The sequence below is a fragment of the Populus euphratica genome, unplaced genomic scaffold (assembly GCF_000495115.2).
Source record: "Populus euphratica unplaced genomic scaffold, PopEup_1.0 scaffold1335.1, whole genome shotgun sequence".
Lineage (NCBI taxonomy): Eukaryota > Viridiplantae > Streptophyta > Magnoliopsida > Malpighiales > Salicaceae > Populus > Populus euphratica.
In genome coordinates this window covers 16,098-29,867 of record NW_011501193.1, presented here as the reverse complement: position 1 = coordinate 29,867, position 13,770 = coordinate 16,098, and the positions used below count along the sequence as shown (strand labels likewise).

Genomic DNA, 13,770 nt, shown 5'->3' with positions numbered 1-13,770 from the left:
GAATAATTGGACCAGAGAAGTAGATCAACACCCTCAACAGGTATACAAACCTCGACGTGATTTTCCTAGTTTTAATGGAGACAATGTCTATCAATGGCTATTCAAGTGTCACCAATACTTTGAAATCACAGAAATGAATGATTCTGAAAAACTCAAACAAACATCCTACTATATGGATGACAAAGCCTTATACTGGCATCAGAACTTTATTAGGCATCGACCTGAGGTACTGTGGAGTGAATACATTGAGGTGTTATGCTGTCGTTTTGGAGGCCAAAAAGATCCTCTAGAGGAACTAAAAGATCTTAAGCAAAAGGCTGATCTAGAAACTTATATACAGGAATTTGATATTCTGTGGAATAGGGCAGAGATGACAGAGAGACAGACACTAGTGTTTTTTCTTGGGGGGTTAGAAGTTGAGATTAAGAACATGGTTAAAATGTTTGAACCCAAAACCTTATACCAAGCTTACAATCTAGCTAGGCTACAAGAGAACACCATCAGCCACAAACAACCTCATCATTCTTATTCAAAGAACACATACCACACTACTGATGTCAACCCACCGAAGCCTTTCACTACTCAAAACAACACTAAAACCACCCTCTACCACAATAACAACACTGCAAAATCAATTCCCTACCACCAAAAATCTCCAAACACACCTTACCGACCTACAAAGACCCTGAGAAATAAAGAGCTGGATGAGAAGAGGGCAAAGGGATTGTGTTTTTGGTGTGATGAGAAATTCATACCCGGCCATCGATGTAAAAATAAAAGGGTGTATTTTCTATGTATTTTGGGTGATGAGGATGTGGCAGAAGAAGAGGTCCAAGAAGGCAATGAGATTGATCCTGACACCTTCACACCCCAAATATCCATCAATGCCTTGGAGGGCACTTCAGGTTTTCAGACCTTAAGAGTGACGGGTAAGGTTGACAAGTCTCCACTCTTTATCATGATCGACTCTGGAAGCACACATAATTTTATCAACACTCAGGTTGCAAAGAGATTGAGCTGCACTCTTACTTCAATTCGACCATTAGCAGTAGAAGCAGCAAATGGTGGCCAAATGACTTGCACCCATGTGTGCAAAAATTTTCTCTGGAAAATGCAAGGAGTTCAGTTCTCTACAGATGTATTTGTCGTGGAACTCAACAATTTTGATATGGTGATGGGAGTACAATGGCTGGTTACATTGGGTAACATTTTATCCAATTACAATGAATTATGGATGTCTTTTGTATGGCAAGGGCAAGATATAGTGCTGCAAGGGGACATTCCAGTTAAGCTCCAAACTATAGGCTTTGAACAATTCAATAGCCTCATAAACAGTCCAAATCAGTTCGTTGAAGTCAATTTATGTAGTCTCAGGGTGGTGGGAGACAGTGATCGTTTCATCAGCTCAATGACCCTTCAACCTAGTCTTGGGAGAAATTCAACTTTAGATGAATTGTTACATTCTTACCAGGATATTTTCAAAGAGCCAACAGGACTTCCTCCTCTGAGAACACATGACCATGTTATTCCTCTTAAGGAAGGATCCCAACCAGTCAACCTCCGGCCTTATCGTCATGCTGGTTTACAAAAAGATACAGTGGAAAAAATAGTGACTGAAATGCTAGATTCTGGCATTATACAATACAGCACCAGCCCTTTTGCTTCACTAGTGGTTTTAGTAAAGAAGAAGGATGGCACTTGGCGATTGTGTGTGGATTACAGGGCTCTTAATAAGATGACCATCAAAGATAAGTTTCCTATTCCGATTGTAGAAGAATTGTTGGAAGAACTGGGCAGAGCTACCATATTCTCTAAGGTTGACCTACGGGCTGGTTATCATCAAATAAGGATGCTAGCCGGGGATATCCGCAAGATAGCTTTCAGAACCCATAATGGTCACTGTGAGTTCTTGGTCATGCCATTCGGCTTAACCAATGCACCAGCGACCTTTCAGAGCTTGATGAATGACATTTTCAGAAGGCATTTACAAAAATTCATTCCAGTTTTCTTTGACGACATCTTGGTGTACAGCCCTACCTTGGAAAAGCACATAGAACAGTTGCACATTGTATTTGAGATACTCAGGAATCAGAAGCTCCTTGCTAAGAAAAGTAAGTGTGTTTTTGGTAGCTTTTAAGTGGAGTATTTGGGCCACGTGATCACTAAGTCTGGGGTAGCCACAGACCCACTCAAGATCCAAGCCATTGCCAATTGGCCATTTCCTAGAAACATCAAACAGCTGAGAGGGTTTCTAGGACTCACAGGGTATTACAAACGGTTTGTCAAAGGTTATGGGGCCATCTGTAAGCCTTTAACTCAGCTCCTCAAGAAGGATTCTTACAAGTGGAATGAAGAGGCTACGACTGCTTTTGAAAATTTAAAACAAGCCATGACAAATCCTCCAGTTTTGGCCTTACCCGACATGACCAAGTTGTTTGTTATTGAAATTGACGCTTCAGGCACAGGTGTGGGGGCTGTTCTAATGCAGGAAGGACATCCTATAGCTTTCCTCAGCAAAGCTCTTGGTCCTACGCAGCAGGTTCTATCTGCTTATGAGAGGGAGATGTTTGCAATTTTACAAGTAGTGGCTAAATGGAAACATTACCTTTGGGGGAGACATTTTCGCATAAGGACTGATCACGTTAGCCTTAAGCATTTGCTGGATCAAAAGGTAACGTATCCTTCTCAACACCTTTGGCTTACTAAATTACTTGGGTTTGATTATGAGATTGAGTATCGCAAAGGGAAAGATAATGTTGCTGCAGACGCTTTATCAAGGATCCCTAGCGGAAAATTAAGTACCATGATCATGAATTCCATTTCTACTCCTATTATGGACGAAATCAAATTGACTTGGGCATCGGATGATAGCCTCAAAAACATTATAAATGATTTATTGCATGACCCAAGCTCTCATCCTCACTATACGTGGGTCAACAATCACTTGAACCGGAAGGGAAAAATTGTAGTAGGTCACAATCCTACACTGCATAATAAGCTGATTGCCTTAAACCATGACACAGCTTAAGGAGGCCACTCAGGGGTGGTGGTCACAGCTCAAAAAGTAGGCAGTTTGTTCTACTTGAAGAAACAACAAAAACATATTAGGCAATTTGTGAGGGAATGTAGTATTTGTCAGCAAAATAAACATGAGAATGTGCTAACACCAGGGCTACTGCAGCCTTTACCTATTCCTCTTGCTCCATTTACTGATATTAGCATGGATTTCATTGAGGGCCTTCCTAAATCAGAAGGAAAGGAAATCATTTTTGTGATGGTGGACAGATTCAGCAAATATGCACATTTCATGGCCCTTACTCATCCCTATTCAGCTTCTTCGGTAGCCAGGGTTTTTTTTGGATAATGTTTATAAGCTGCATGGCCTCCCCGCTACAATTGTCAGTGATAGGGATCCGATTTTCTTAAGTCAGTTTTGACAGCAATTATTCCAACAACTGGGAGTAAATCTACATCACTCTACAACTTACCACCCACAATCTGATGGCCAAACAAAAGTAGTGAACAGGTGCTTAGAACATTATTTACGCTGCATGTCTGGTGGCAGTCCTTATCAATGGTCCAAGTGGGTCTCTCTTGCTGAATGGTGGTATAACACTAATTACCACACAACCACTAAGTCTACTCCTTACGAGGTCTTATATGATTTTCCTCCTCCTCTACACATTCCCTACGTTCCTAAAGATTCCACAGTGGAGGCTGTCGATCAACTACTCACACAAAGGGAAGAGATGCTTGCACAAATCAGAGACAACTTACTCAAGGCTCAACATCGAATGGTACAACTTGCCAATCGCAAACGCAGTGACAGACAGTTCATTCCAGGGGACTTAGTCTACCTCAAGCTACAACCCTATCGTCAGAAATCCATAGCACGCAGAAGTTCTTAGAAACTTGCTTCGAAATTCTATGGACCTTATTCAGTTTTAAAAAAAGATTGGTTCTGTGGCCTACAAGTTGCTGTTACCACCCACGGCTTCTATACACCCTGTTTTTCATGTATCGCAGTTGAAGAAACACATAGGGAACAAGATAGTGCAGTCCACATTGCCTATTACTCCTTCAGCTCCTATGATCATTCCACAGACAGTCCTGGACCGCAGGATGCTAAAAAGGGGTAACCAGGCCACTACACAAGTTCTACTCCACTGGAAAGGTCTTGCCCCGTCTGAGGCTACATGGGAGTTTGCTGATGACATTAGATGTCGGTTTTCAGAATTCTCCCTTGAGGACAAGGTCGTTTTGGAAGGGGAAATACCTGTTACGTGCACAAAGTAAACCAAAAAAAGGCGGGTAGATTTCAATTGTTAAAAAGTCGTTTTAATTGTTATAGTCATGGTTAAACGCCCCGTTTCATTAAATGAGATTGTTCCTATAACAATCTCCAGCACACGGCTTGTGTGTGCTGTTAGTCCTAAATAAAAGGAAACGGTTATAGCTAGAAGTAAGCTGTGTATATATATACAGCACAGTTGTAACAGAGGGTATTGAAAAACATAATGAAAGCACGATGAATAGAATTGCCATTAATCATTCTACTACCGCTGTAAACCTTTTTCTTCTTTCTACGTAACCCTTGCCAAATACTGGATTTCATTCCAGTAGGCTCTTTAAAAATAACACTTGTATCAGATAAACAAGACTTTTCATGTGCTTCATACCTTTCGGTAATTGAATGAGTTCTCTGCAACCTCTCAGATCTAGTGTCTGGAGGTTTTGGAGAGAGGTTATACATTCAGACAGTGTTATGAACCGGGAGCCTGAAACATCTAGATACCTTAGATGTTTCAAATCACAAATAGACTTCGGCATTTTCTTGGCCCAGACATTTCTTAAACTCAATGCTCGATGTTTTCGACCAGGAATCTTTCTCGGTCCATTCAAAAGACCTGCATTCATCAAAAGAAGTGAGCGAAGTGATAGGACCGTGAGAACTTCAGAAGACGAAGCTATTGATCTGTTATAAAAAGCTACATGACGGACAGTTTTAGGAAATTCCAATTCCCCATCGCCTTCTGTACTCATATAGCATTCTTGCACTGCAATGGATTGTGCGAGATCATGCATAAGATCATGCATTTTGCATGTTACGTTGCCAAATCCATCATCATGGACCTCTTGCAGAAATGATCTTCCCACTAGTTCATTGAAAATCCCAAGACCCATAACGTGCAAATCCATTTCATTTCTGCAAGAAATAAAGCCATTTGCCATCCATAAAGCAATCAACTCCTCCCTCCTCATCACGTGATAGATGAGTATAACTAAACCTCAAAGCAGGTAAAATCTCGCTTGCTTCTTCTCTTAGATCCCAAATCTCACTTTGTTTTACTTTTATCCATTCATCTTCACTTTCTTTTAGCCGCATTAGGTTCCCTAGTGCCTTTATAGCTAAAGGAACACCACTGCACTTCTTCACTGTTGATACTCCAATGGCTTCCAGGTGTGCCTGCTCCTCTTTCGTTCTCTTCCCGAATAAAAGCTGTTGAAACAAATCCCAAGAATCTTCTGCAGACAATCTCCCCATGCGCTGGATAAAAGTTGCGGCCATTCTACGAGCAACCATCTCATTACGCGTAGTTACTATTACAGCACTACCTTTAGCTCCACACCTTAATACCTCCTTTAATTTACTCCACCTATCAGTATAATCTTCCCACACATCATCCAGTACAAGCAAAAACTTCTTTCCAGTTAACTTTTGTTCGAGGCGTTGTAGCAAGGGATCCAATTCTTGAAGAGAACAAGAGGCACCGTCAATGGGCTCCATGATGGCTCTTGTTAATCTTCTCAAGTCAAAATCAGTAGACACACACACCCAGATCCTCAAGCCGAATTGTTGTTTAACCTTTTCTTCATTGTAGACCAATTGAGCAAGTGTTGTTTTCCCGAGTCCCCCCATTCCCCATATAGCATAAACAGGGAGATCGTCGTCATTAGTGAGCAGGATGTTGAGTAGTTCCTCTTTCTCCTTCCGTCGTCCGCAAATTTCTGACTCATTCACGAGTGAGTTGGTAAGCCGCCAATCATAGGTATCAGCTGCTATGTCTACAGCTCTTGGTGTTAAATCAAACATGTTTTTCTTATTGGCGATGGCATCCAATTGTTCTCTCACATTTTTCAATTTATGCTCCATTTTCAATCGAAAAAGAAGGGGGCCATGACCGAGAGTAAAGAGGGATCTCAGTCGGTTTTTGGGATCTCTTTGCAGCCGATGCCTTTGAGATTCAATTGCAAACTCATCCAGTACATCATCAACATCATAAGCTGCATCCTTGAGGTGTCTTAGCCAAATCTCTAAAGCCTTGTTCTTCCATTGCTTCTCCTCCGCATCCTGGAGCACAGCTTGAACCATTGCGAAGGTGCTTTCGAGATTCTCAAGCTCGGTGTCTAGGCCCCGAGCAAGCCCAACCTCTTTGAGAACCAGCAGCCTCAAGTTCTCCAAGACTGCACTCGCTACAGCAGAAACAACTGCGTCGGCCATTGCTTGTTTCGAAGCGAAAGGAATTGGATGTTGAGAAGTAGAAGTAGAAAAGGTGTACGGAAACTAAAAGCGGGGAGGTGAGCTAGAAATGGTAAGTAAATATTGAGATGAAAGAGCAGATGAGAAATGGAAAAGGTGAAAGCGTTTGGTGATGGGATTTTACTGATTATAGTGTGGTGGTTCAATTTTATCAAAATATTAAAACCGTAGTCTTTTAACTATACTGATTAGGCTCCACACGGCGCAGACTTGACTAGCCAGAACCTTCCATCGGAAAATTGTATAAAACCCACCTCAAATCCAATTTCTTGAACAAGTCAAATGAGTTTCTAATACATGAAAGAGAAATCACATCGGAATTTTTTTACATTTCAGCCTGAAAACTACACTATTACAGCGGCCTAAACCCTAATTCCATCCATTCATATGAATGCGCATGAGAGATTGAGGATTCCATGGAAACGAGTTTTAGTTAGTATAAAATCAAGGTTTCCATGCATATGAACAGCGAGTGACCTTGGACAGATTTGGCGTGGAGAACTGGACGGCGGGACTGAGACACTGGGGGCCGTAGTTGGTTATAGATGGGCCGGGCCGGGCATTTTTAAAAAGTAGAAAACGGAGCCACCATCAAAGCCTGTGGTCCTGCTCCATGGAAGGCCTACTTCTATGGTAGAATTGACGTGGAATTTTATTTTATTTTATTATAGCCAGAATATATTTTATTTTAGGATTAAAGGGATTCGGAACTTGAATTTCCTTAGCTTTAATTAGTTCACCACCTATGAATTGATGAACAGAAATTTTTAAATTTATTTTAAAAGCTTAAATTTAATATTTTTTAGTATTTTTTATTAATTTTATTTGTTAATATAAAAAATATTATTTTAATATACTTTTAAATAAAAAATACTTTAAAAAATACTATACACCACAATTTTAACCACTTCCAAGGACCGAAACTAAATATTTTTTCAATTAAGTTTTTAAAGTGCCCAACATTTTTTAATTGATTTACTATTCAAAATATATTTTTTTTGTTTTTTTTTACAAAAATCTTACCCAAAACAACAACATTTTATTAAATAAGAATTGTATTAAGGATGAAGTTTTTTCCTATTATTTTTTATCCAATAGAAGTTCCAATAGAAGTTCCATCAAGTTTTACATTATAATCTTTTCTTAAAAACATAAAAACAAAATAAAATAAAGCTTTTCTAAAAAGAAATTCAGAATGAAACTTGCAAGACATGAAACTTGCGGCTAGAACCTTTAGAACATGGATGGGTAATGTGTGGCTCAGTAGAATTATTTTCTATTGCGAGCTTTCGATCGCGTGGCTGAAAAGTTTTAAAAAATAATGTAAATAATATTTTAAATTATTATTTAATGATATAAATTTTTTCGTTTAGATAATTACTTAATATTGAGTTAAAGGTTTAATGTTGAAGATGAAATTTCACTATTTTTTTTTTCTAATTAAAATTAATTAATCATAAAAAATATATTTTAAAAAATAATATAAATAATATTTTAAAATTTCATATAACAATTCAAATTTTTAAATTAGAATACTGTTTTTTTTATAGAAACACGCAGTTTTCATTGTGGGAAAGATCAAAATATATTTCCATGTAAATACGATAAGTTTCCTTTTGCAAGACATTGCAAACGATGATGAAATGGATTTAGTTTGAAACTATCAATCAAATGGGTACTTTTATTAAAATATACCACTTCACCTGTACTTGCATTAGCAACATTACCATTAATGAACTTTTAGACATTGTTTAAGGAACATAATCTGACCAGGAAAACTTGAACATAATATAATTTATAATTTCATAGATGTTGAACAAAGAAAAATAGAAGAATAGAACCACAAGCTAATGCAATAAGATTAAGACCCTATTTATTTTTGTATTTTAAAAATATTTTTTTTAAATTAATTTTTTTATTTCAAATTTTTTAAATATTTTTTAATTTTTTTGATAAGCTAATATCAAAAATAATTTATTAAAAATAAAAAATGTAGATAAATCAAATATAAGATCTGGATTTTTATTTTCATGTATTAAGTTTTAGTTATTGTTTTTTTTGATTGATTTTATGTTTTTTTTTCAATTATTGATTTGATGTGATGTGCCCTTTATTTAAGTTAAGGGATTTTGTTAATTGGATTCTAATATTATTTTGAATTTGAAATCTGTTGAGTTTTTTTTGTTTGTTTGCTGATAAACCCTTATTTGTTCACGGCGATCTTGAATGACAAAATATTATTAGTTTCAATTAATTACATCTTCATAAATAAAGGCTAAAAGGATGTTTATGAGATTTTCTTATACAGGTTTTTTTTTTTCTGGAGTAACCAAAAAAATACTTATTACCGCACTAGTAAAACATGTTTCGATTAATGAACCAATCATTTTTACACCTTTATATCAATTTGAGAAAATTATTTAAACAATTACAACAAATTAACACTACGAAAATATATATTTTATTCTCATTACAAATTTAATTTGCATATCAACCTTAAATGACTGTAATCTTGGGGATGTGAGCTATCTTAGGCCAGTCCTCTCCTAAATCTTTCTCACACCTTTTCTCCAAATTTGGACATTCTTCGATTATTAGCGATTGGAGAGAAGTGAGATGTTGGATACTCTCTGGCAATGAATTCAGCTCTGGACATCCATAAAGCACCAAATCCTCAAGTGCCGTCAGATGCCGCACTCCCTCTGATAGAGATGTGAATTTATCACAACTACCAACAGATAAGTTGCGAAGAGAAGATAAGCCACACAGCCCATCCATTGGCAGACAATTTAATCTTCCACAACTCACTATTTGTAAGACCTCCAAGGAATTGAGGTTACGAAGACCTTCCTCTGGCAAGCTTTCAAGTTTCCCGCAACCACAAATCCTCAAGGTTTTAAGAGCAGAAAGGTTATCTAATACCCTATTTGACAAAGACTCCAGATCTCGCATCTCCCAAATTTTTAAGCTTCCAAGGAGGGTATGATTTTGCAAAAACCCATCGGGAAGCTCCCTCACATTTGGAATAGCGCTAATCCAAAGAGAAGTGATAGAAGTGAGATTCCTAACTGACATCAGCGACGAAGCATTACCTCCCCGGATGCCTAATTTTTTAAGGGAGGGTATAATTGGTATTTCGTTCAACAGAGGGCAATCGACTATATTCAATTCTCGAAGGCGAGGAAAAGTACTCGCAGCCCATTGCTCTAATCCCACCATTGAATCCAAAGTCAGCGTCTCCAAAGATGGGAATGGATTCTGCCCATCTCCATACACATTGCCGTCAATACTCTTCACACCATCCATTCCATGTAATACAAGACTCTTGAGAAACTGTAGTTTCCCCAATGGTGGAAGTTGTTCACAGTTGGGAAATGTTGATAGCTCCATCTCTACCAGATTTGGTAGCGTCATGTTCAAGTTCATCATCCAATTAGGAAGTCTTGAACCTCCATATCCACATATCTTCAACTTCTTCAGATTTGAATGAGGGTGAAGCCCTTCAAGGACCTCCTCGTTATTTCCCTGAATAACAATACTCTTTCTTTCTTGTGGTGCCAAAAATGACCAAGAGTTAAAAAGGTAACATCCATTCGAATGCCAAGATAAAGTCAGTGATAAAAGAGCTTTCTTCAACTTCAAATTGGCACTTTTAGCGTCTTCTAAATTCTTAACATTCACAAGATCTGCGAGACTCAATGCACCAGCAAGATTATTCAGCCCTTCCAGCTCACTTATGCGACGACCATTCTCCCCACCCACAATGAACAGGGTAAGTTTTCGTAGGAATATCAACTGTCGCATTCCAACAGGCATAAATCGAAGTGAATAACAACCCGTTATATCAAGATAGACAAGACTTTTCATGTGCTTCATACCTTTTGGTAATTGGATGAGTTCACTGCAACGTCTCAGATCTAGTGTCTGGAGGTTTTGGAGAGAGGTTGTACTTTCAGGCAGTGTTTTGATCCAGGAGCCTGACACATCCAGATACCTTAGATGTTTCAAATCACAAATTGACTTCGGCAATTTCTTGGCCCGGATATTTCTTAAACTCAAGGCTCGATGTTTTCGACCAGTAATCTTTCCCCCTCCATACCCATACAGTTCATTCCTCACAAGAAGTGAGCGAAGTGATAGGACCTTGAGAACTTCAGAAGACGAAGCTACTGATTTGTTATAAAAAGCTACATGACGGGCAGTTTTAGGAATTTCCAACTGCCCATCGCCTCCTGTACTCATATAGCATTCTTGTGCTGCAATGGATTGTGCAAGATCATGCATAAGATCATGCATTTTACATGTTATGTTGCCAAATCCATCATCCACGACCTCTTGCAGAAATGACCTTCCCGCTAGTTCATTGAATATCTCAATGCCCATGACGTGCAAATCCATTTCTCTTCTGCAAGAAATAAAGCCATTTGCCATCCACAAAGCAATCAGCTCCTCCCTCCTCATCACCTCATCTTTTGGAAATATAGCGCAATACGCAAAGCATTGCTTCAAATGTGGTGATAGATTAGTGTAACTCAACCTCAAAGCAGGTAAGATCTCGCTTGCGTCTTCTCTTAGATCCCAAATCTCACTTTCTTTGACAGCTATCCACTGATCTTCACTATCTTTTAGCCGCATGAGGTTCCCGAGTGCCTTCATAGCTAAAGGAACACCACCACACTTCTTCACTATTGATGCTCCAATGGCTTCCAGGTGTGCCCGCTCCTCTTTCCTTCTCATCCCGAATGCAAGCCGTTGAAACAAATGCCAGGAATCTTCTTCAGACAATCTACCCATGTGCTTGACAAAAGCTGTTGCCATTCTAAAAGCAACCATCTCAATACGCGTAGTTACTAACACAGCACTACCTTTAGATCCACAGCTTAATACCTCCTTCAATTGACTCCACCAATCAGTATAATCATCCCACACATCATCTAGTACAAGCAAAAACCTCCTTCCAGTTAACATTTGTTGGAGGCGTCGTTGCAGGGGATCCAATTCTTGAATATCACATGAAGCACCATCAATGGAATCTATGATGGCTCTTGTTAATCTTCTTACATCGAAATCAGTAGATACGCACACCCAGATCCTCAAACTGAAATGTTGTTTAACCCTTTTTTCATTGTAGACCATTTGTGAAAGTGTTGTTTTCCCGAGCCCCCCCATTCCCCATATAGCATAAATAGGGAGATCGTCTGCATCAGCGAGCAGGATGTTGATTAGTTCCTCTTTCTCCTTGCCTCTTCCGTAAATTTCTGATTCATTCACGACTGAGCTTGATTCATTCAGGATGTTGCTTGTATGCCGCCCATCGTAGGTATCTACTGCTACGTCCCCAACTCGTGTTGTTAGCTCGAACTTTTTGTTCTCATTGGCAATGACATCCAGTTTCTCTCTCACATTTTTCAACTTATGCGCCATTTTCAATCGAAAAATAAGTGGATTATGATCAAGAGAAAAGAAGGATCGTAGTCGATTTTTTAGATCTTTTTGCAGCCGATGCCTTCGAGCTTCAATTGCAAAGTCATCCAGCACATCATCAACATCATAAGCTGCATCCTTGAGGCGTCTTAACCAAATCTCTAAAGCCTTGGTCTTCCATTGCTTCTCCTCTGCATCCTGGAGCACAGCTTGAACAATTGCGAAGGTGCTTTTGAGATTCTCAAGCTCGGTGTCAAGGCCCCAAGCAAGCCCAGCCTCTTTAAGAGCCTGCAAGCTCAAGTTCTCCAGGATTGGACTCACAAGAGCAGAAACAATTGCTTCAGCCATGGCCTGTTTTGCTTTGGAAAATCTGGGTCTTGGTAACAACCGAAATCGCAAGATTGGTTATGGAGATGAGAATGGAAATTTTAACGGAAACACAAGATTGTTAATGGAAAAGAGAAGTGAAGAAGGGCTTCAAATATGATCAGGAAATTTTAAAGGAGACACGAGATTGGTTATGGGAAAGAGAACTGCAGAAGGACTTCAAAAGTGAGCAGGGAATTTTAATGGAAACACAAGATTGGTTATGGAAAATAGATATACAGAAGGACCAAACAATTTCTCACTCTTTGGAATAAAGAAAATTAATCTAACTTGGGCTTGAAGTGAAGAACATTAAAAAGAAGAAAAGAACATAATATGAGTTGAACAGAGAAGGCAAGAATTTGTTCCTTGCCCAATCTCTTCAAAATCCTAGCTGTACAGCATTTGGAGTTTCACAAGGCAAAAGATTCTTATCTTGTGATCTTTTCCTTTAAACAATGACTTCTCAAAGCAAAAGGCAGCACTCCAGAATTTCACCCTGTAAGAAAACAAAAGAAAGAAAGAATCAAAGGAGGGTAATTCAGAGCCTTACAATATTGTTTCTGGCATTTTACCTTTTTATGAAAAGCATATCGTAAAATAGTTGGAACATAAGGCAAGTTCAAAGCGTTATTTCCCTCTGTTATCATGGATCAAACCAATATTTTCTTCATTTTTGTTTGGGATTGAACGACGATTCAATCATGTTATTGTCATTAACATGCAGCTACTGTCTCCTTCCACATGAGAGTTTTGATCTTACTCACAGAAAACAAAACAAAAGGAAGCACTGCAACAAGAGCTAGAGTTTGGTAAATACACGTCTTAACTCATCACTTGCATCAGAACCTCCTTTCCGAGGTGACTTTTACCTCCATACACAGACAAGAATCTTGACCCATTCTCTTTATTACAGGTTTTCCCTATTAAATAAAATAAATAATATCTTTAAGTAATATTTAACAATTTAAATAGTTTTTTAATATATTATTAAAATTTTAATTACCATATAAATTCAAATCTTACAATTCTTATTCTTTATTTTAATTAAAATTAATTAATAGTATAAGTTAATAACCCGTGCAAAAGTTATAAGCTCAAGAAATATGCTAAAAAGTAATATAAATCTTAAAATTTTACCTAATAATTTAAATTTAATTTTAGTTCGACATGTTTGTTTTATACAAATAGGCATATTCTAGCAGAAAAAAGTCACCGTCTTCCATCATGAGAAAGATCAAAATATATTTCCATGGAAGTACAGTAAGTTTCCTTCTGCAAGACATTGCATAAGATGATAAAATGGATTTGGTTTCAAACTATCAATAAAATGGGTAGTTTTACGAGGACTTCTTATGAAAATATACCACTTCACCTGCACTTTTATGAGTAACATTACCGTCAATAAGCTTTTAAACACAATTTAAGGAACATAATCT

General features: G+C 38.1%; 1 protein-coding gene across 3 annotated transcripts in view; it reads right to left on the bottom strand.

The window, feature by feature from the left end:
* The window catches only part of LOC105117418 (putative disease resistance protein RGA1), a 15,843-nt gene extending 2,674 nt beyond the window's left edge, over window positions 1-13,169 (bottom strand). Inside the window, exons 1-2 of one of the 3 annotated variants that reach the window (XM_011015080.1) lie at window positions 9,161-13,169; window positions 8,985-9,117 (exon numbers count right to left, since the gene is read on the bottom strand). In XM_011015080.1, coding sequence (XP_011013382.1) covers window positions 9,088-9,117; window positions 9,161-12,313 — 3,183 coding nt within the window. In that variant the 5' untranslated portion in view covers window positions 12,314-13,169 and the 3' untranslated portion in view covers window positions 8,985-9,087. Of the gene's footprint in view, window positions 1-8,984; window positions 9,123-9,160 lie in introns of those variants that run through there. The other 2 variants (XM_011015079.1, XM_011015078.1) reach the window with 2 other exon arrangements.
* Window positions 13,170-13,770: the final 601 nt, after the last annotated feature.